General features: G+C 49.4%; 1 protein-coding gene across 12 annotated transcripts in view; it reads left to right on the top strand.

The window, feature by feature from the left end:
• The window catches only part of TLK2 (tousled like kinase 2), a 103,011-nt gene extending 97,676 nt beyond the window's left edge, over positions 1-5,335 (top strand). For 3 of the 12 annotated variants that reach the window (XM_004275666.4, XM_012535042.2, XM_049701648.1), the window contains 2 exons: positions 326-433; positions 2,596-5,335. In XM_004275666.4, coding sequence (XP_004275714.1) covers positions 326-433; positions 2,596-2,769 — 282 coding nt within the window. In that variant the 3' untranslated portion in view covers positions 2,770-5,335. The other 9 variants (XM_049701651.1, XM_049701650.1, XM_049701646.1 and 6 more) reach the window with 7 other exon arrangements.
• The last annotated feature ends 8,211 nt before the right edge of the window (positions 5,336-13,546 follow it).

The following is a 13,546-nucleotide window of genomic DNA, read 5'->3' as shown; positions in this document are numbered from 1 at the left end:
TTTTGCTAGTTGTGGTGAGCGGGGGCTACTCTTGGTTGTGGTGTGTGAGCTTTTCATTGCGGTGGCTTCTCTTGTTGCGGAGCACAAGCTCTATGCGTGCAGGCTTCAGTAGTTGTGGCTTGCGGGCTCTAGAGCGCAGGCTCAGTAGTTGTGGCGCACAGGCTTAGTTGCTCCGCGGCCTGTGGGATCTTCCCGGACCAGGGCTCAAACCCGTGTCCCCTGCATTGGCAGGCAGATTCCTAACCACTGTGCCACCTGGGAAGTCTGTGTTCTCTCTAATTTTAACCAGAGGCATACCTTTGTTTGTTTTGTTTTTATATGATAGCCTTTTGGCCATAACCAGTCCCAGCAAGACATTCTACAAGAAAATACTATCCTCAAAGCTACTGAAGTGCAGTTCCCGCCAAAGCCAGTAGTAACACCCGAAGCAAAGGTAAGTTTTGATCCATTGGCCAGCAGAAATGTCTGCTTTGCTTTCTCTATTATTTCTCTGGGTAATTTGTCCAACCCCTACCTTCTTCTCCCCCTCTCTTCCCACAACAAACATTTATTGGGTGCCTATTAAGTACTAGACACTGTTCTAGGTAGTGGAAGGAGCTGTGACTGTGTGGCAGTGAACTACACAGACAAGGTCCCTATACTTACGGAGTTTACATTTTACTAGGTGAGACGAACAATAACTAAAAATGAATACGTTTCAGGTGGTGATAAATGTTTTGAAGAAAGCAAATCGGAGTAAGGGAGTAGAGAGGGGGAACCCCCTTTTTTGATGGCATGGTCGGGGAAGGCCTCAGTGATGAAGTGACTTTTTTGAACAGTCTTGACTGATGTGAAGGTGGGAGCCATGTATAGATTTGGGAGAAGAATATTCTGAGCAGAGAGAAGTGAATAAAGCTCAGATGTGAGTGTGAGCTTAGCAGGTCCACAGAGCAGGCTGAGCAGAGGGGAGAGTAGTAGGAGAGGCAGCAGGGTAGATTGTAAACTGATGGAAGGCAGTTGAAGGTTTTAATCAGGGCAACTTTGTGATCTGATTACTGTTTCAAAAGCCTGCCCTGGAAGCTGTGTAGAGGGAAAGTTCAAGGCAAAAGGAGTTTATTTGATTGGTGTCCATCCCAAGAAAACCTTCCAGCTCCAGGTATCTCACTAAGAAAGCTTAATTTTTTTTTTTTTTTTTTTTTTTGCGGTACGCAGGCCTCTCACTGTTGTGGCCTCTCCCGTTGCGGAGCACAGGCTCTAGACGCGCAGGCTCAGCGGCCATGGCTCACAGGCCCAGCCGCTCTGCGGCATGTGGGATCTTCCCGGACCAGGGCACGAACCCGTGTCCCCTGCATTGGCAGGCGGACTCTCAACCACTGCGCCACCAGGGAAGCCCAGAAAGCTTAATTTTTAAAGGCCAAGGATCCTTATGTTCATTTCTGTTAATTTGTTATTTTCCAAATGCTTTAATAAAGCAACTATGTGTAGGTGTCTTTGCTTTTGAAAAACCAGGAATTTTATTAATTAAACATGAAAAAAATAGAAAATCAGTAGTTCATTTTATGTTTTAGATATATTAAAATAGACTTTACTTTTCAGAGCAGTTTTAGATTCACAGCAAAACTGAGTGGAACATAAAGCATTGCCATATACTCCCTGCTGACGCAGCCACCCCATCCGCGGATGCACAGCCTTCCCCCTGTCAGCATCCTGCACCAGAGTGGTACATCTGCTACGATCAATGGACCTACATCCAGGCATCATTACCACCCGAATGTAAAGGATGGACTTTGGATGATAATGTTTTAGATTTTTTTAAATTGATTCAATTTAAAAGAATTATATTATAAGGCTGTGATTAAATAGAACTGTCTGGTTAAGAAATAGGAGAAGACAGATAATCTACGTAAGGGCCTTTGTGTTTAAAATTGTAGAAACTGAGGCTACATAGCTCTTCGTACCTAGCACAAAGGAAACCTCCATGTTGGTAGTGAATTAGGATTCCGAATCAGTAAGTTTTTATGTCTGCAGTACTCTTGAGGAGACAAGTCCTGTTCAGGTTTTCCTTTACTACTTAGATGTAGTAGTGCCTGATCATTTGCCTGCTGATCTTTCAGGGAAAAATAAGATACACCGAGAAGGCATTTACCCATCTGTGGCACACCGCAGTGTTAGTCAGTATTGGTCTCCTCACCCTGCACGTGGTGATAGTTTGTCACTACACTTTCCACTTCCTCAGGAAGTTCACACGAGACCGTGGTTTGTAGATGCAGAGCTATGAAGTTGTACTGTGCCCATACACATCAGCCGAGGCAGAGAGGGGCAGTTTTGCGTTGGTCTTTGTGCTTTGGGGACAGAGATCTTTAGGGGTCATGCCCCGTGCCCCCTTGGGAATGGCTCAGGCACCTTCACTGGGGAAGGAACCAGCGGCCACAGAGAGGTGCTGCGTCTGGCACGTCTCCTGGGTCTGCCTAGTGGTTTCCAGGCAAGGCCCTAAAGCCCCTTCTCTTTAGGAGACGTTTGTTCTGGGCCCTGGCAGCTGCTACAGAACCTCCTGGGTTCCCTCTTGGGGTGCCAGGATCATCTGCTTCAGGCTTCTTCAAGAAACTTTCCTTTCAGGCGTTTATTCGACGATGCTTGGCCTACCGAAAGGAGGACCGCATCGACGTCCAGCAGTTGGCCTGTGACCCCTACTTGCTTCCTCACATCCGAAAGTCGGTCTCCACAAGTAGCCCTGCTGGAGCTGCTATTGCATCAACCTCTGGGGCGTCCAATAACAGTTCTTCGAATTGAGACCCACTCCTAGCCACAAACTGTTCAACACACACAAAGTGGACTAATGGCATTCAGCAGCGGGTTTGGAACATAGCGAATCCAAATGGATCTCATGAAACCTGTACCAGGTGCTTTTATTTTCTTGCTTTTTTTCCCATCCATAGAGCATGACAGCATCGATTCTCATTGAGGAGAAACCTTGGGCAACTCTGGCCAGGCTTCGTAGGAAAAGGCCCCGCCCAAGGTTCCGGCGTCAACGGCCACTGCGTGTGGCTGCTCTGAGTGAGGAAAAAATTAAAAAGAAAAACTGGTTCCATGTACTGTGAACTTGAAAACATGCAGACTCAGGGGGGGGTCCCTGATGCAGTGCTTCAGATGAAGAATGTGGACTTGAAAATACAAGACTGGGCTAGTCCAGTGTCTATATTTAAACTTGTTCTTTTCTTTTAATAAAGTTTAGGTAACATCTCCTGAAAAGCTTGTAGCACAAAGGCTCGGCTGGGGATGGTGTTTGACTTCGGAGGAAAAAAAGTTGCTCTTGCCTGTTAAAGGCACTAGAGTTAGTGTTTTATCCCTAAATAACTTCAGTTTTTAAAAACATGCAGCTTCCCTCCCCCCTTTTTTATTTTTGAAAGAATACATTTGGTCATAAAGTGAAACCCGTATTAGCAAGTACGTGGCAATGTTCATTCCAGCCAGATGCAGCTTTCTCCTCCGTCTGGTCTCCTGTTTGCAATTGCTTCCCTCATCTCAGTAGGGAAAAAATTGAGTGGGAGTACTGAGATGTGTGGGGTTTTGCCATTGGACAAAGAATGAGGTTAGAACTCTGCAGCTTGGAGTCTCTCTAGGTTTTCAGCTATTTCTTCACAATTTGAACACTTGACGGTTGTCCCTTTTAATTTATTTGAAGTGCTATTTTTTTAAATAAAGGTTCATCTGTCCATGCAGTCCTCTTGGATTCTCTGAATGTAGTAACTATTGAAACTGTTCCAAAGGTAGGCAGAAAACGGGCTGGGGAGCCCGATGCTCCAGGGATCAGGAGTCCCACCCACAGTCTCATGTGTGCTTGCTAAATGGTGTACATTTCTTGTTAACCGTGATATTAAAACTTGATCAGCACAAGCTTTCCTCTGTTAGATCTTTTGGCAGGAAACAACCTCCAAACCCCTAAATTTTGTGGGTGTGTGCTGGTGTGTGTGTCTGTGTGTGCATGTGCACACACACACTTTGTCTAACTCACTTTAATAGATTCATTGAGTGAAGTTAAAAAATAATCTCAAAGGAAATAGGTATTTCAAATATGAACATTCTCTTGGAACTAATTTTTTAAAAATTTGGTTGTTTCTGAGATGTATGATCAACTGAAGATGGAGCTGAAATGGGAGCTGCATGGCCCCACTGTGCCCTTGAAACAGCAGAGCACTCGACAGTACAGGGGGAAGGAGGCCAGAGTCTGAACATGTGGTAGCCAGCTTGGAATGTTACTGACATATGTGGCAAAAGGGCTCAGCCAGAAATATTTAAAGATGCAGAATTCAGGCATCTGAGTTCCCTAGGCAGGGGGGAGGGCAGTCAGGAAGGGTAGAGAGCTCTCAAATGACTCATGACTAGTATTTCTTTTACATGTGAAAAATGCCAGTAGTGACACATTTTCTAGGACCTTTGTTTGTTTTGTGGACCTGCCCCACTCTCCCCAGTGTCAGGAGATCTTAAGGGACGATGGAGTGTTCCATATTGGAGAGAGGTTCACGGATGTATTGTCCTGTGGAACTCTGAAGGGAAGGAAGTCAGCTCCAGAGTCCTTGTTGCCCCTAGCTTTCCAAAGCGATTTTATTGCAATATATGTATTTATACACATGTGTGTATCGTACCTTTTTTTTAAACCATTACTTTCAAGCTGCTAATCAGAATACCCATGGGGTCTCAAAGGTTGAGCACAACACTGAAAGGATGGTGTCTGTATATGTGAAAAGATGGATGAAGTTGAGACCATGTTTAAACTTACTCAAGATAATTAAGTTCTGTTCCTCTATTCTTCCCTCTCATTCAATGATCCCATCTCATTCAATGAAGTGTTTAATTTTTAACTTTCTTTTAAGGATGAAGGAATGCTGCATCTTTAAGACTTCCCTCTAACTTCCTGCCTCCTTTCCCCCAAGTTCTTATGAGTGAAGCTGTAGGACTTTATTTGGTGATCTACCTTTTCTACCCTCATTTTGAAGAAGGGATGCCCTCTCTTCTTGCTTTTATTGGGTCTAGGGCTTGGTTGGAGCTGATTGGGCTTGGTTGAGTCTGGCCAAGGCCTCTTTCCACTGCATGGATAAGCCCCAGGGAACATGCAGAATGTTGACCTTTTCTAGACTTGTAAGTAACCAGTGAAATCACTAAGTGGAGTTCTTCCATGACATATTTTGTTAATATGGGTTTCACTTTTTCCAAGGATAATCCCTCATTGCCACAATGTTGATTTACTTTAAACAATGACAGAAAAATGTGTACTAATTTGTAATTAAATCCAGCCAGACTGTTGGCTTTTCCCAATTTGGGGGGTGGGGAAAATATTAAAATAAGTTTTAAGAAGTGATTTCCCAGCCTCTTGATTTTACTCTAGTCTCCAGCTTCACACGGGGCCCTTACCACCTAGAGTATAGCTAGAGGAATCCTGGCAGCTGGCAGAGTCCCAGTGGACGTTGCAGGCATGATGGGAGTGTGGGATTCATGCAACATGTTTTATACCCCTGATGTGCCAACAGCTAGGCTTGTGGGTGGGAATACAGCAATGAACAGAATGGGGAAGGCCCAGCCATGACCATGAGCTCACCATTCAGGGGTAAAGGCACTGGGCCCCAGGAAGGGATGGAATACAGGGGTCGAGGAGAAGGACTTGGGCTCTGAATCTTCCATCGTGACATGGGCAGCTTTAAATAGAGAATCGCCAGTCAGAGCCGTACGCACCCCACCCTGCGGCTGACCTGGACACATCTGCTGTCCTTTTTTAGAGGGTTTGTTTCTTGCCTGCTTTCTAGTCCAGGAAAGACAGGGTTTCCTCCAGCTGAGAAGATTAGCAGTCAAGGAGCTCTTGTGTTTCTTAATTTAGAAAATAACTGTCCTTAAACATAGTTATCTCCTTGAATCCTAGAGCTAGAAGCAAGCTTTGGGTCCAGCTCCTTGCTCCTAAGAAGGCGAAGTTTACAACTAACTCGACCCACCTTTGGCAATCTTTTGCTTTCTGAGAATCTTTTCCTTTTCTCCATTACTCATCATTCCAATCACTCAAGCCCTCTTCGTCTGTAATTAAAATCCACGTGGGGTTAAGTGGGAGAGAGAAATGGTGCACAAACTAGCTGTTCTGTTTTAGTTTCTTAAGGCAGAATCACCTAGAGGTTAAGAGCCTGGGCTTTAGAATTAGGTCTGGTTCAAATCCCCCTTCTGCAAGCTTCAGGAATATCTCTTGGCATGGTTATAGTTAGGAGTAGAAATAAGGTGTTTGAAGTACCTGGCACATAAGAGGGAAATCAGAAAGTGTGGTTTGACAAAGATCACAGGATTTAGTGAGACTCCCAGGTTTGCTGGTTGAGGTTCAGAGCCTTTCTACTGTCCAGGTTGTCAGGAGATTTTGTCTGGAGCAACGATGTAGACCCTTCAGCAGCCTTCCTCTCTTGCTTGAGATTCAATATCAACCTCTATTCTACAAGGTCAGCAGCCTCCTCTTACCCTGCATCCAAGACTGCTTCTGGCTGAGTGTGGGAGGAGGCGTTTTATAGGCCAGTGTGGCCACCAGTCCAGCAGCATCAGCATCACCTGGGAACCTGTTAAGAATGTATGTTCTCAGCTGCCCCCCTCCCATTATCTGTCTCCCAGATGGCATAAGCACTGAAGGTCACAAGCCCTACTGACCTTATCATCCACCCCAGCAAGGGGGCAGCTGGAGGGTGGCTCTCAGGACTTGTCTAAACTCACCCAGCTGGAAGACAGAGGTGGCTTTGTTTTATTTTTTGTGTTGGGGATAAAAATCTGCTTTAAGCTCTGGGCTGTCCTAGGACCAGATGTCATTTATATGCCCTTTTATACGCTTATACTGGTGCCTTGGTACCTAACAGTATACTCAAGAATCATTCACTCCTTCAGGCAAAGCTTCTTACCTTTGGCCTTCTCTTAAGATATATGTAACAACTCATCAGTTCCTTCTTGTGAATTAATTTATCACATTTTTCTTTTATCTGAGGGGTCCAGGGCTGCAGGAGGATTGAGACCTGGGTCTGCTTATGAATCCAGCCTGGTAATCTGGATCCGGGCTGAGGAGATCCTAGGGCTGATCTGCAGCTCCTTGGAAGGGCTCTGGGGAGGAGAGAGTTGCAGAGAGATCGTGGGGAGAGGAGGTGGGACTCTGGCCGATGCCAAGCTCTGTGGGTGGGTTGGGGGAACCTGCCAGAGGCTAGGAAAACAGGCAGGCCCGGGAGCAGGTCTGGGACATGGTAGGGGCAAGGAATAAAGAGCTCTATTGTGCCGGGGAACCTCGCAGGGCCTGAGACAGGCTGGCCGGCGGAGGGGGCGTGTGTGGTGCTGGGCAAGAGACCACGTGGTGTGCAGGGGTCAGAGAGCGGCAGGCCACCGGTCAGGCCTGGGTGTGGCGGTAAGTGCCTGGCCAGAGAACTGTGGTAACCTCAACCTCCTTGGCCTCCAGGCACAGCCTGCCACTGTGGTGGCCTCCTGTGCTGTCCCAGCCTTTGCACCCCCAAGGCAGCTTGGGGGAGGAGCTGCAGAAGGAGGTATCAGCAAACAGAAGGGGCTTTCGCACTGCTACTTTGCAGAGAAGTTCCTCAGCTGTGTTGCTTCATAGAAGCATCTCGCTGATGTTATATATGAGGAAACCAAAGCCCAGATTGATTTGGCGACTGGTAGTAGGTAGGTGGAGCAGGATCAAAGGGGAGGGACTGCAGGCTTGAACATTTTGTGAGGTGGATTCTCTGAGTGCCATCTTGGGGCAGAGAGCATTGGAGCTGAAGGCTGCACCTTGGCGCCCAGCCGGAAGCATATCTTTCTCTAATCTTGGGTTCCACTGCCCCGGGGCTCCCTTCACTGAGTAACCCCTACCTCAGGGCTAGCCCTTAGAAATCTACTTGGAGACCCAGCTGGCTTGGGCAGCAGCCCTGCCTCTGCTGTCCTGAGCTAGAAGTGAAGTTAGGTGGGAAGAAGGGGCCATGGTTTCCCAGAACATTCCTGCCTCAGGTTCCCTAAGCCCTCTTATCGTGTCATCTTGCTTTGTAGATGAGGCAGTGAAAAATTCTGTAACTCCCTGTCCCTGTGTCCTAACTGACAAGTGGGAATCAGTCCCTTTGCCTTGACTGCTCACGGTCGCTGTAAGTCTTGAAGGGGGTGAGAGATGTAAAGATGTTTTCAGCAACTGAAAAAGTAAAAAGGAGAGGGTGTTGCTAGATGCCTCCTCTGCGTCACAGGGGCCCTTGGAGAGGTGTCTGCAAGACACAGAGGGCCCTCCAGTGCAGGTGGGCCCTGGCCTGTTTCTAGAAGGAAGACTGTCCTAGAGTCAGACTCAGCCCTGTGCCCTAAGCGAAGGGCGTGCATGAAAAGGAAGGTCTTTCCCTACAAATTAATTTCAGGAGCCATTGCTTCTTCGCATCTACAGACACCCAGAACCCTCCCCACAACCTTAATGCTAACACTGCTCCTCAGCCCACGTGAACCAGACAAAACTGGACCTGGTTTTGGTATCTGATAAAACAAGACAACAGGAGAGCTCCTAGTGAAGACTGCATGCTCTGCGACCCTGGGCCAGGCACTCACACACTCTGAGCTACAGTTGTCACAGCTCTAAACTTCATGCATCCACTCAAAACACTTCTCTTGAGAGCTTTCTGTTTCTAATACGTTAGGCTAGGCTGTGTGGGATGTAAAAAGGTACATCAGACTTGGCTCCTGCGTTATCATATAGTAGCTACATGTAATAAATGTAAGCTTGGAGCTGATGAATTCTGTAAGAGTGAGATGAGGTGCCTGGGGATTCGGGAGATGGCGTTGAACTGGGCTTTGAAGAATGGGCAGAATGAAAGAGAGTGAGGAAGGGCAGTGTTCGCAGCAAAGGGTCCTTCACCCATTCTGTGCTCTTGCCATGAAGTGTCTGTCATGCCTAGATCTCTCCCTGCACTCTCATGCCTCCAGGACTTGGTCATCTGAGCATCTTTGAAAACTCAGCTCAAGCGTCCTCTGCAGCCTTCCTTTCTCTGGGCTCTCACAGCACCTTGAACAACTCTCCCTTACTTCTCTGCCTTGTCGTGTGTGTGTGTGAGCCCAGGGCATGGCTAAAGGAACATCGGGTCGTCGGCCTGCTGAAGCACAGTTCCTGGAAGGGGAAGTTGGGCTGGACAGGTTGGGGTGAGAGACTGATGAGAGACCGAGGAGGAGGTCGGGGCAGTGTGTTGGATGCAGGTCTTTGGTCAGGGAGTGAGCAGATCGGAGCTGGGCAGGGACAGCCAGGGAGACTGTGTAGCTGGTTCCAGGTCTTCAACAGCAGTATTTTTCAAATTTCTTTGATGGCAAGCCACAAAAAGAAACCCTTAACACCTCAACCCAACGCACATTTCCCAGACTAGAGCTTGGCTCACGTGCAGTGCACTGATACCGTTTGACTTCATCTTAAAAATGCTGGTCACCAGCCACTGGTGCCCCAGTCTGTGCTTGCTGCTGCTTCGCTGGGGGCTGTGGAAGGGTCTGGCCGGTCTCTTGCAGCTGGAGTGTGGGTGCCGGGCCAGCTGGGTGCAGCCACCTGCATGCGGGGCTCTGTTCCGCCAGGGGAGGCTCTGCCTTTGGTCAGGATCAGGGAGGGCCACACAAAACTGTGGGCAGGAACTGGGCCCAGCCCTGCATTCGGAGGGTCAAGTTCGGAGACTGGAGAAAACCTCATCCTGCCTGTCCTTCCTGAGTTAGGAATTGGGAGTCAGGAGCTCCCTCCTGAAGCCTCAGGTGACCTCTTGAAGAGAGGGATGCAGAAGCTGCTGGCCCAGCCAGAGCTGTGGAGCAGAGCAGGCCTCGATTCCTGGCTTGCCCTGTCCTCAGTGCAAGGAGACAGGCTAAGAGGCCCTGCACCTCCAGGTTGGGAGAGCGCCCCGTAGAGCAGACAGGGTGATGCGACATCCCTCTCTGCCTGCTCTGGCACCAGCTGGGCAGGGCAGTAGAAGGAAGGTTTTGGGAACTGCGTCCTTCAGCTCAGCTCTGTCGCCCCCTCCCGTTTGTGGCGGTGCCTCAGGCCAACCTCTACCCCTCTCTCAGCCTCCATTGGCCAGCTTGTTTCTGACCTGCTGAAGCCTCCTGAGGAGACACAGGAGCCAGTGAGGATCCTGGAGGCATTGGATTTGCAAGCCCCCTGCTCTGAGCTTGCTCTGGGGCCCTGCTGTTAGCTGTGGGCATCACTGTGGTGACTCCTCCACCTGGGAGGCACATCCAGACGAGATGATGGGGAGGAAGTCTGCATGCCCTGCTTCCTGGAAGGGGTCATGAGGTGATTATCTCCTGTTCCCTGGGGAAGAAAAAGCTGGGGTTTGGAGTCCCTTCAAAGGAAGTTTTCTAATCCAGGCCTCGGGCTCGAAGTGAGTGGATACAAACTCAGCGGCCCTTTTGGGAGTGGAGGGCCCTTCTCAGTGTCCTCCAATAAGAGGGAGTAAAGGAAAGAACCTAGGGAAAGTGGGCAGACTTGTTTTTAGGTTATATTTGTGGCCATGATGGGGTAGACCAGGAGAAGACAGACAGCCATAAACTTTCCCAGTTAGGTGGATGTTGGAGAAAATTTTTTTTTCTTTTTTAAATTTATTTTTGGCTGTGTTGGGTCTTCGTTGCTGCACGCGGGCCTTCTATAACTGTGGTGAGCGGGGGCTACTCTTCGTTGCGGTGCGCAGGCTTCTCATCGTGGTGGTTTCTCTTGCTGCAGAGCACAGGCTGTAGGCGCGCGGGCTTCAGTAGTTGTGGCATGCGGGCTCAGTAGTTGTGGCGCGTGGGCTTAGTTACTCTGCAGCATGTGGGATCTTCCTGGACCAGGGCTCGAACCTGTGTCCCCTGCATTGGCAGGCAGGTTCTTAACCACTGTGCCACCAGGGAAGTCCTGGGAGAAATAATATTTCTTTTAGGTTAACTGTCCCAAGATCATGCAGCTGGATGAGGTGGAGCCAAACCTTGAAACTTGGGTGTGTCTGAACCCCAAGCCTGCCTTCTTCCTTCCGTCTCTGGTCCTCAGTGCTGCGGACAAGGGGGGACTCAAAGGGCAGATTGCCTGAGTGGAGAGCCAAGGGTTTGAGGTGCAGGAGCCCAGGGAGAAGGCGGAAGGGTTGGGATCTGCCCAGACCAGCCCCAGGCTTGGCCAGACTTTTCCCCTGGCTTGGAAAGGTGCAGGGCGGGGAAAATTTTAGATGCTCCTTGGGGCTCATACCGCCTTAGCCTAGTTGCCTCAGGTAAGGACTGACCTTGTCTTTCTTTTCTTTTCTCTTCTCTTCCCTTTCTTTTTCTTTCTTTCATCAGATTTTGCCACCTAATTAGCCAGAGCCTTTAGTTGATCAAACTCTTTTTAAAAAATATTTATTTGGCTGCGTCGGGTCTTAGTTGCAGCACACAGGCTTCTCTCTAGTTGTGGCACGTGGGCTCCAGAGCGTGTGGGCTCAGTAGTTGGGGCGTGCAGGCTTAGTTGCCCGGTGGCATGTGGGATCTTAGTTCCCCGACCAGGTATCAAACCTGCGTCCCCTGCATTGGAAGGTGGATTCTTAACCACTGGAGCACCAGGGAAGTCCCTCTTTCCTTTATTTATGTTCTCCTATTCTACTTGGCCATCCAGTTGCGTTCTTCCTGCCTTGTGTTCCTTTCTCCTAAGCTTTTGTTGTAGGCCCGGCTGCCAGGAGTGTCCATGGGCTCTGCTCCCCTGGGCACCCTCTGGCTGGAGAGGCTGCTGAGGTCCAGAACCAGGGAAGAAGAGACGAATACAAGAGGAACCCTAAGCACAGTGAGTAATGATCCCATAACTTGTACGTCAAAGGGCTCCTGAGACTCAGAAGGGAAGTGACTTGCCTGGAGGGCACCTGGATAGTGGGTGGCTGAACTGGAATTCCAGCTCAAGTCCGACCCCCAGGCCTGGCCTCGTCCCACTACTTCTGGACATGTGTTTATTGGCCAGCAGAAGCGGGCAGAGAGCTGCTTCTACCCGGTTTAGTTTACACTTCAGAACACCATTTTTACGTACAGTTAAACATGGAGATGTTCAGAGCAGGTGGGGAGGTTGTCTTGTTCTCTCAGGCAAAGGAAAACATCGTGTTGCAATCCTGATCAAACTGACCTGTGCAGCTCTCGTGGCCGGTGGGGTGGGGTCGAAAGGTAGGCAGGGTGCAGGGTAGGGAGTAAGGGAGATAACCCTGATGTCCAAACAGCAGAGGAAGATGGGAAGCAGGGAGGGTACTGACGTTTCCTGAATGTCTTTATCTAGGGGCCATGCCCTCCCTTTGCACAAAATATTTCATTCTCAGGACAAGATAGGAATTGTTACCCCGTTTCCAAATATGAATTGTGACCTCAATGAGAGCTTCAGTAACTCACCGCATGTCACAAAGCAAGTAACTGGGAAAGTCAGGATTCTAACTCGGGTCTCTCTGACTCCAAAGTCTGTGCTCCTTCCTCTAAACTGGTTCTGATGAGATCAGCAGACCCACAGTGCCTTTGCTGCTGAGGGAGAGCCATTTCTCAGTATCGATTCCATTATAGTGAATATCAACTTGGCAAAAATCTCCTGGACTGGCTAAGTCCCCAGCATCTAGCCTGATGCCTGGGACACAGTAGGCCCTCAACAAATGGCTGTTTGAGCTTTAACAGGAACGGTGAGGAGGCAGTAGGCACAGAGGACACTGACCCTTCTTTGGAAGTAGATGAGGTTCTGGGTGCTGATGAGGGGGTCCCTCTGAAAGCCCCAACCTCCTCACAACACCCAACACTCCTGCAGACTGTGACCACCTTCCACTGACAACTGATCCTGCACAAGATCTTTAAGCGGTGGGGGACTGGGCTGGACTCTCCACAGGGAGAATCGCCCAGACGTCGCTGGCTCTCTGCCCTGCAAGCTGAAGATCTAAGACAGATGGTGGCCACGGATGTGGGCCCAGACGATCAGCAGAATACAATGCGTAACCCTGGCATGCTGGAGTAGGAAGCCTCACCCTCGGCAGAGACTAGAACAGGGCCTCAGAGACTTGAACAAACATCTGCCCCTCCTAGTAGCGCAACATACTTCCGTGCTCCTCAGCCCTTTCGTGGCAGTCTTCTCTGCCTGGAATATGGCAAAAATTGTGTCATTTTCCCCACTAAACAAGACTCTTCTAGGACTGCGACTCTGCTCGTCATTGTTCCCCAGCAGCTAGCCCAGGGCTAGCCACCAGTGCTTGTTGAATGGTGAACGAAGAAATGAGAGCATCTCTTGGGTACTGGGCGCTCAGGGCACCGTGCTGGCCAGTGGTGGACTTTCTGGACCCACGTGATTCACTGGTGATGTCAGGTAGTCAGCTTCTGCCCTCCTGGTGGGAGGAATGCCCAAACCTGCTTGGGCTGGTGGGGAAGAGAGATCCAACCCTGTTCCAGAATTTGGAGGGCTCCTTGGGAGCCCTGCCCGAGTTCCCTTCCAGCGGCAAGGGGACTCCTTGGTGAGAACTGTGGCCAGCACATCCAGAGATAAGCAAGCAGGTAGAAGCCTGTCAGATGACTTAGAGAAGACGCTTCCTGTGTTTTAGCTGCTCAGACAGGAAGAAAGGGCAGCTTA

Source organism: Orcinus orca, chromosome 19, assembly GCF_937001465.1.
Source record: "Orcinus orca chromosome 19, mOrcOrc1.1, whole genome shotgun sequence".
Taxonomy (NCBI): domain Eukaryota; kingdom Metazoa; phylum Chordata; class Mammalia; order Artiodactyla; family Delphinidae; genus Orcinus; species Orcinus orca.
The sequence above is the reverse complement of the archived record's forward strand: the minus strand, read 5'-3'. Positions and strand labels throughout refer to the sequence as shown.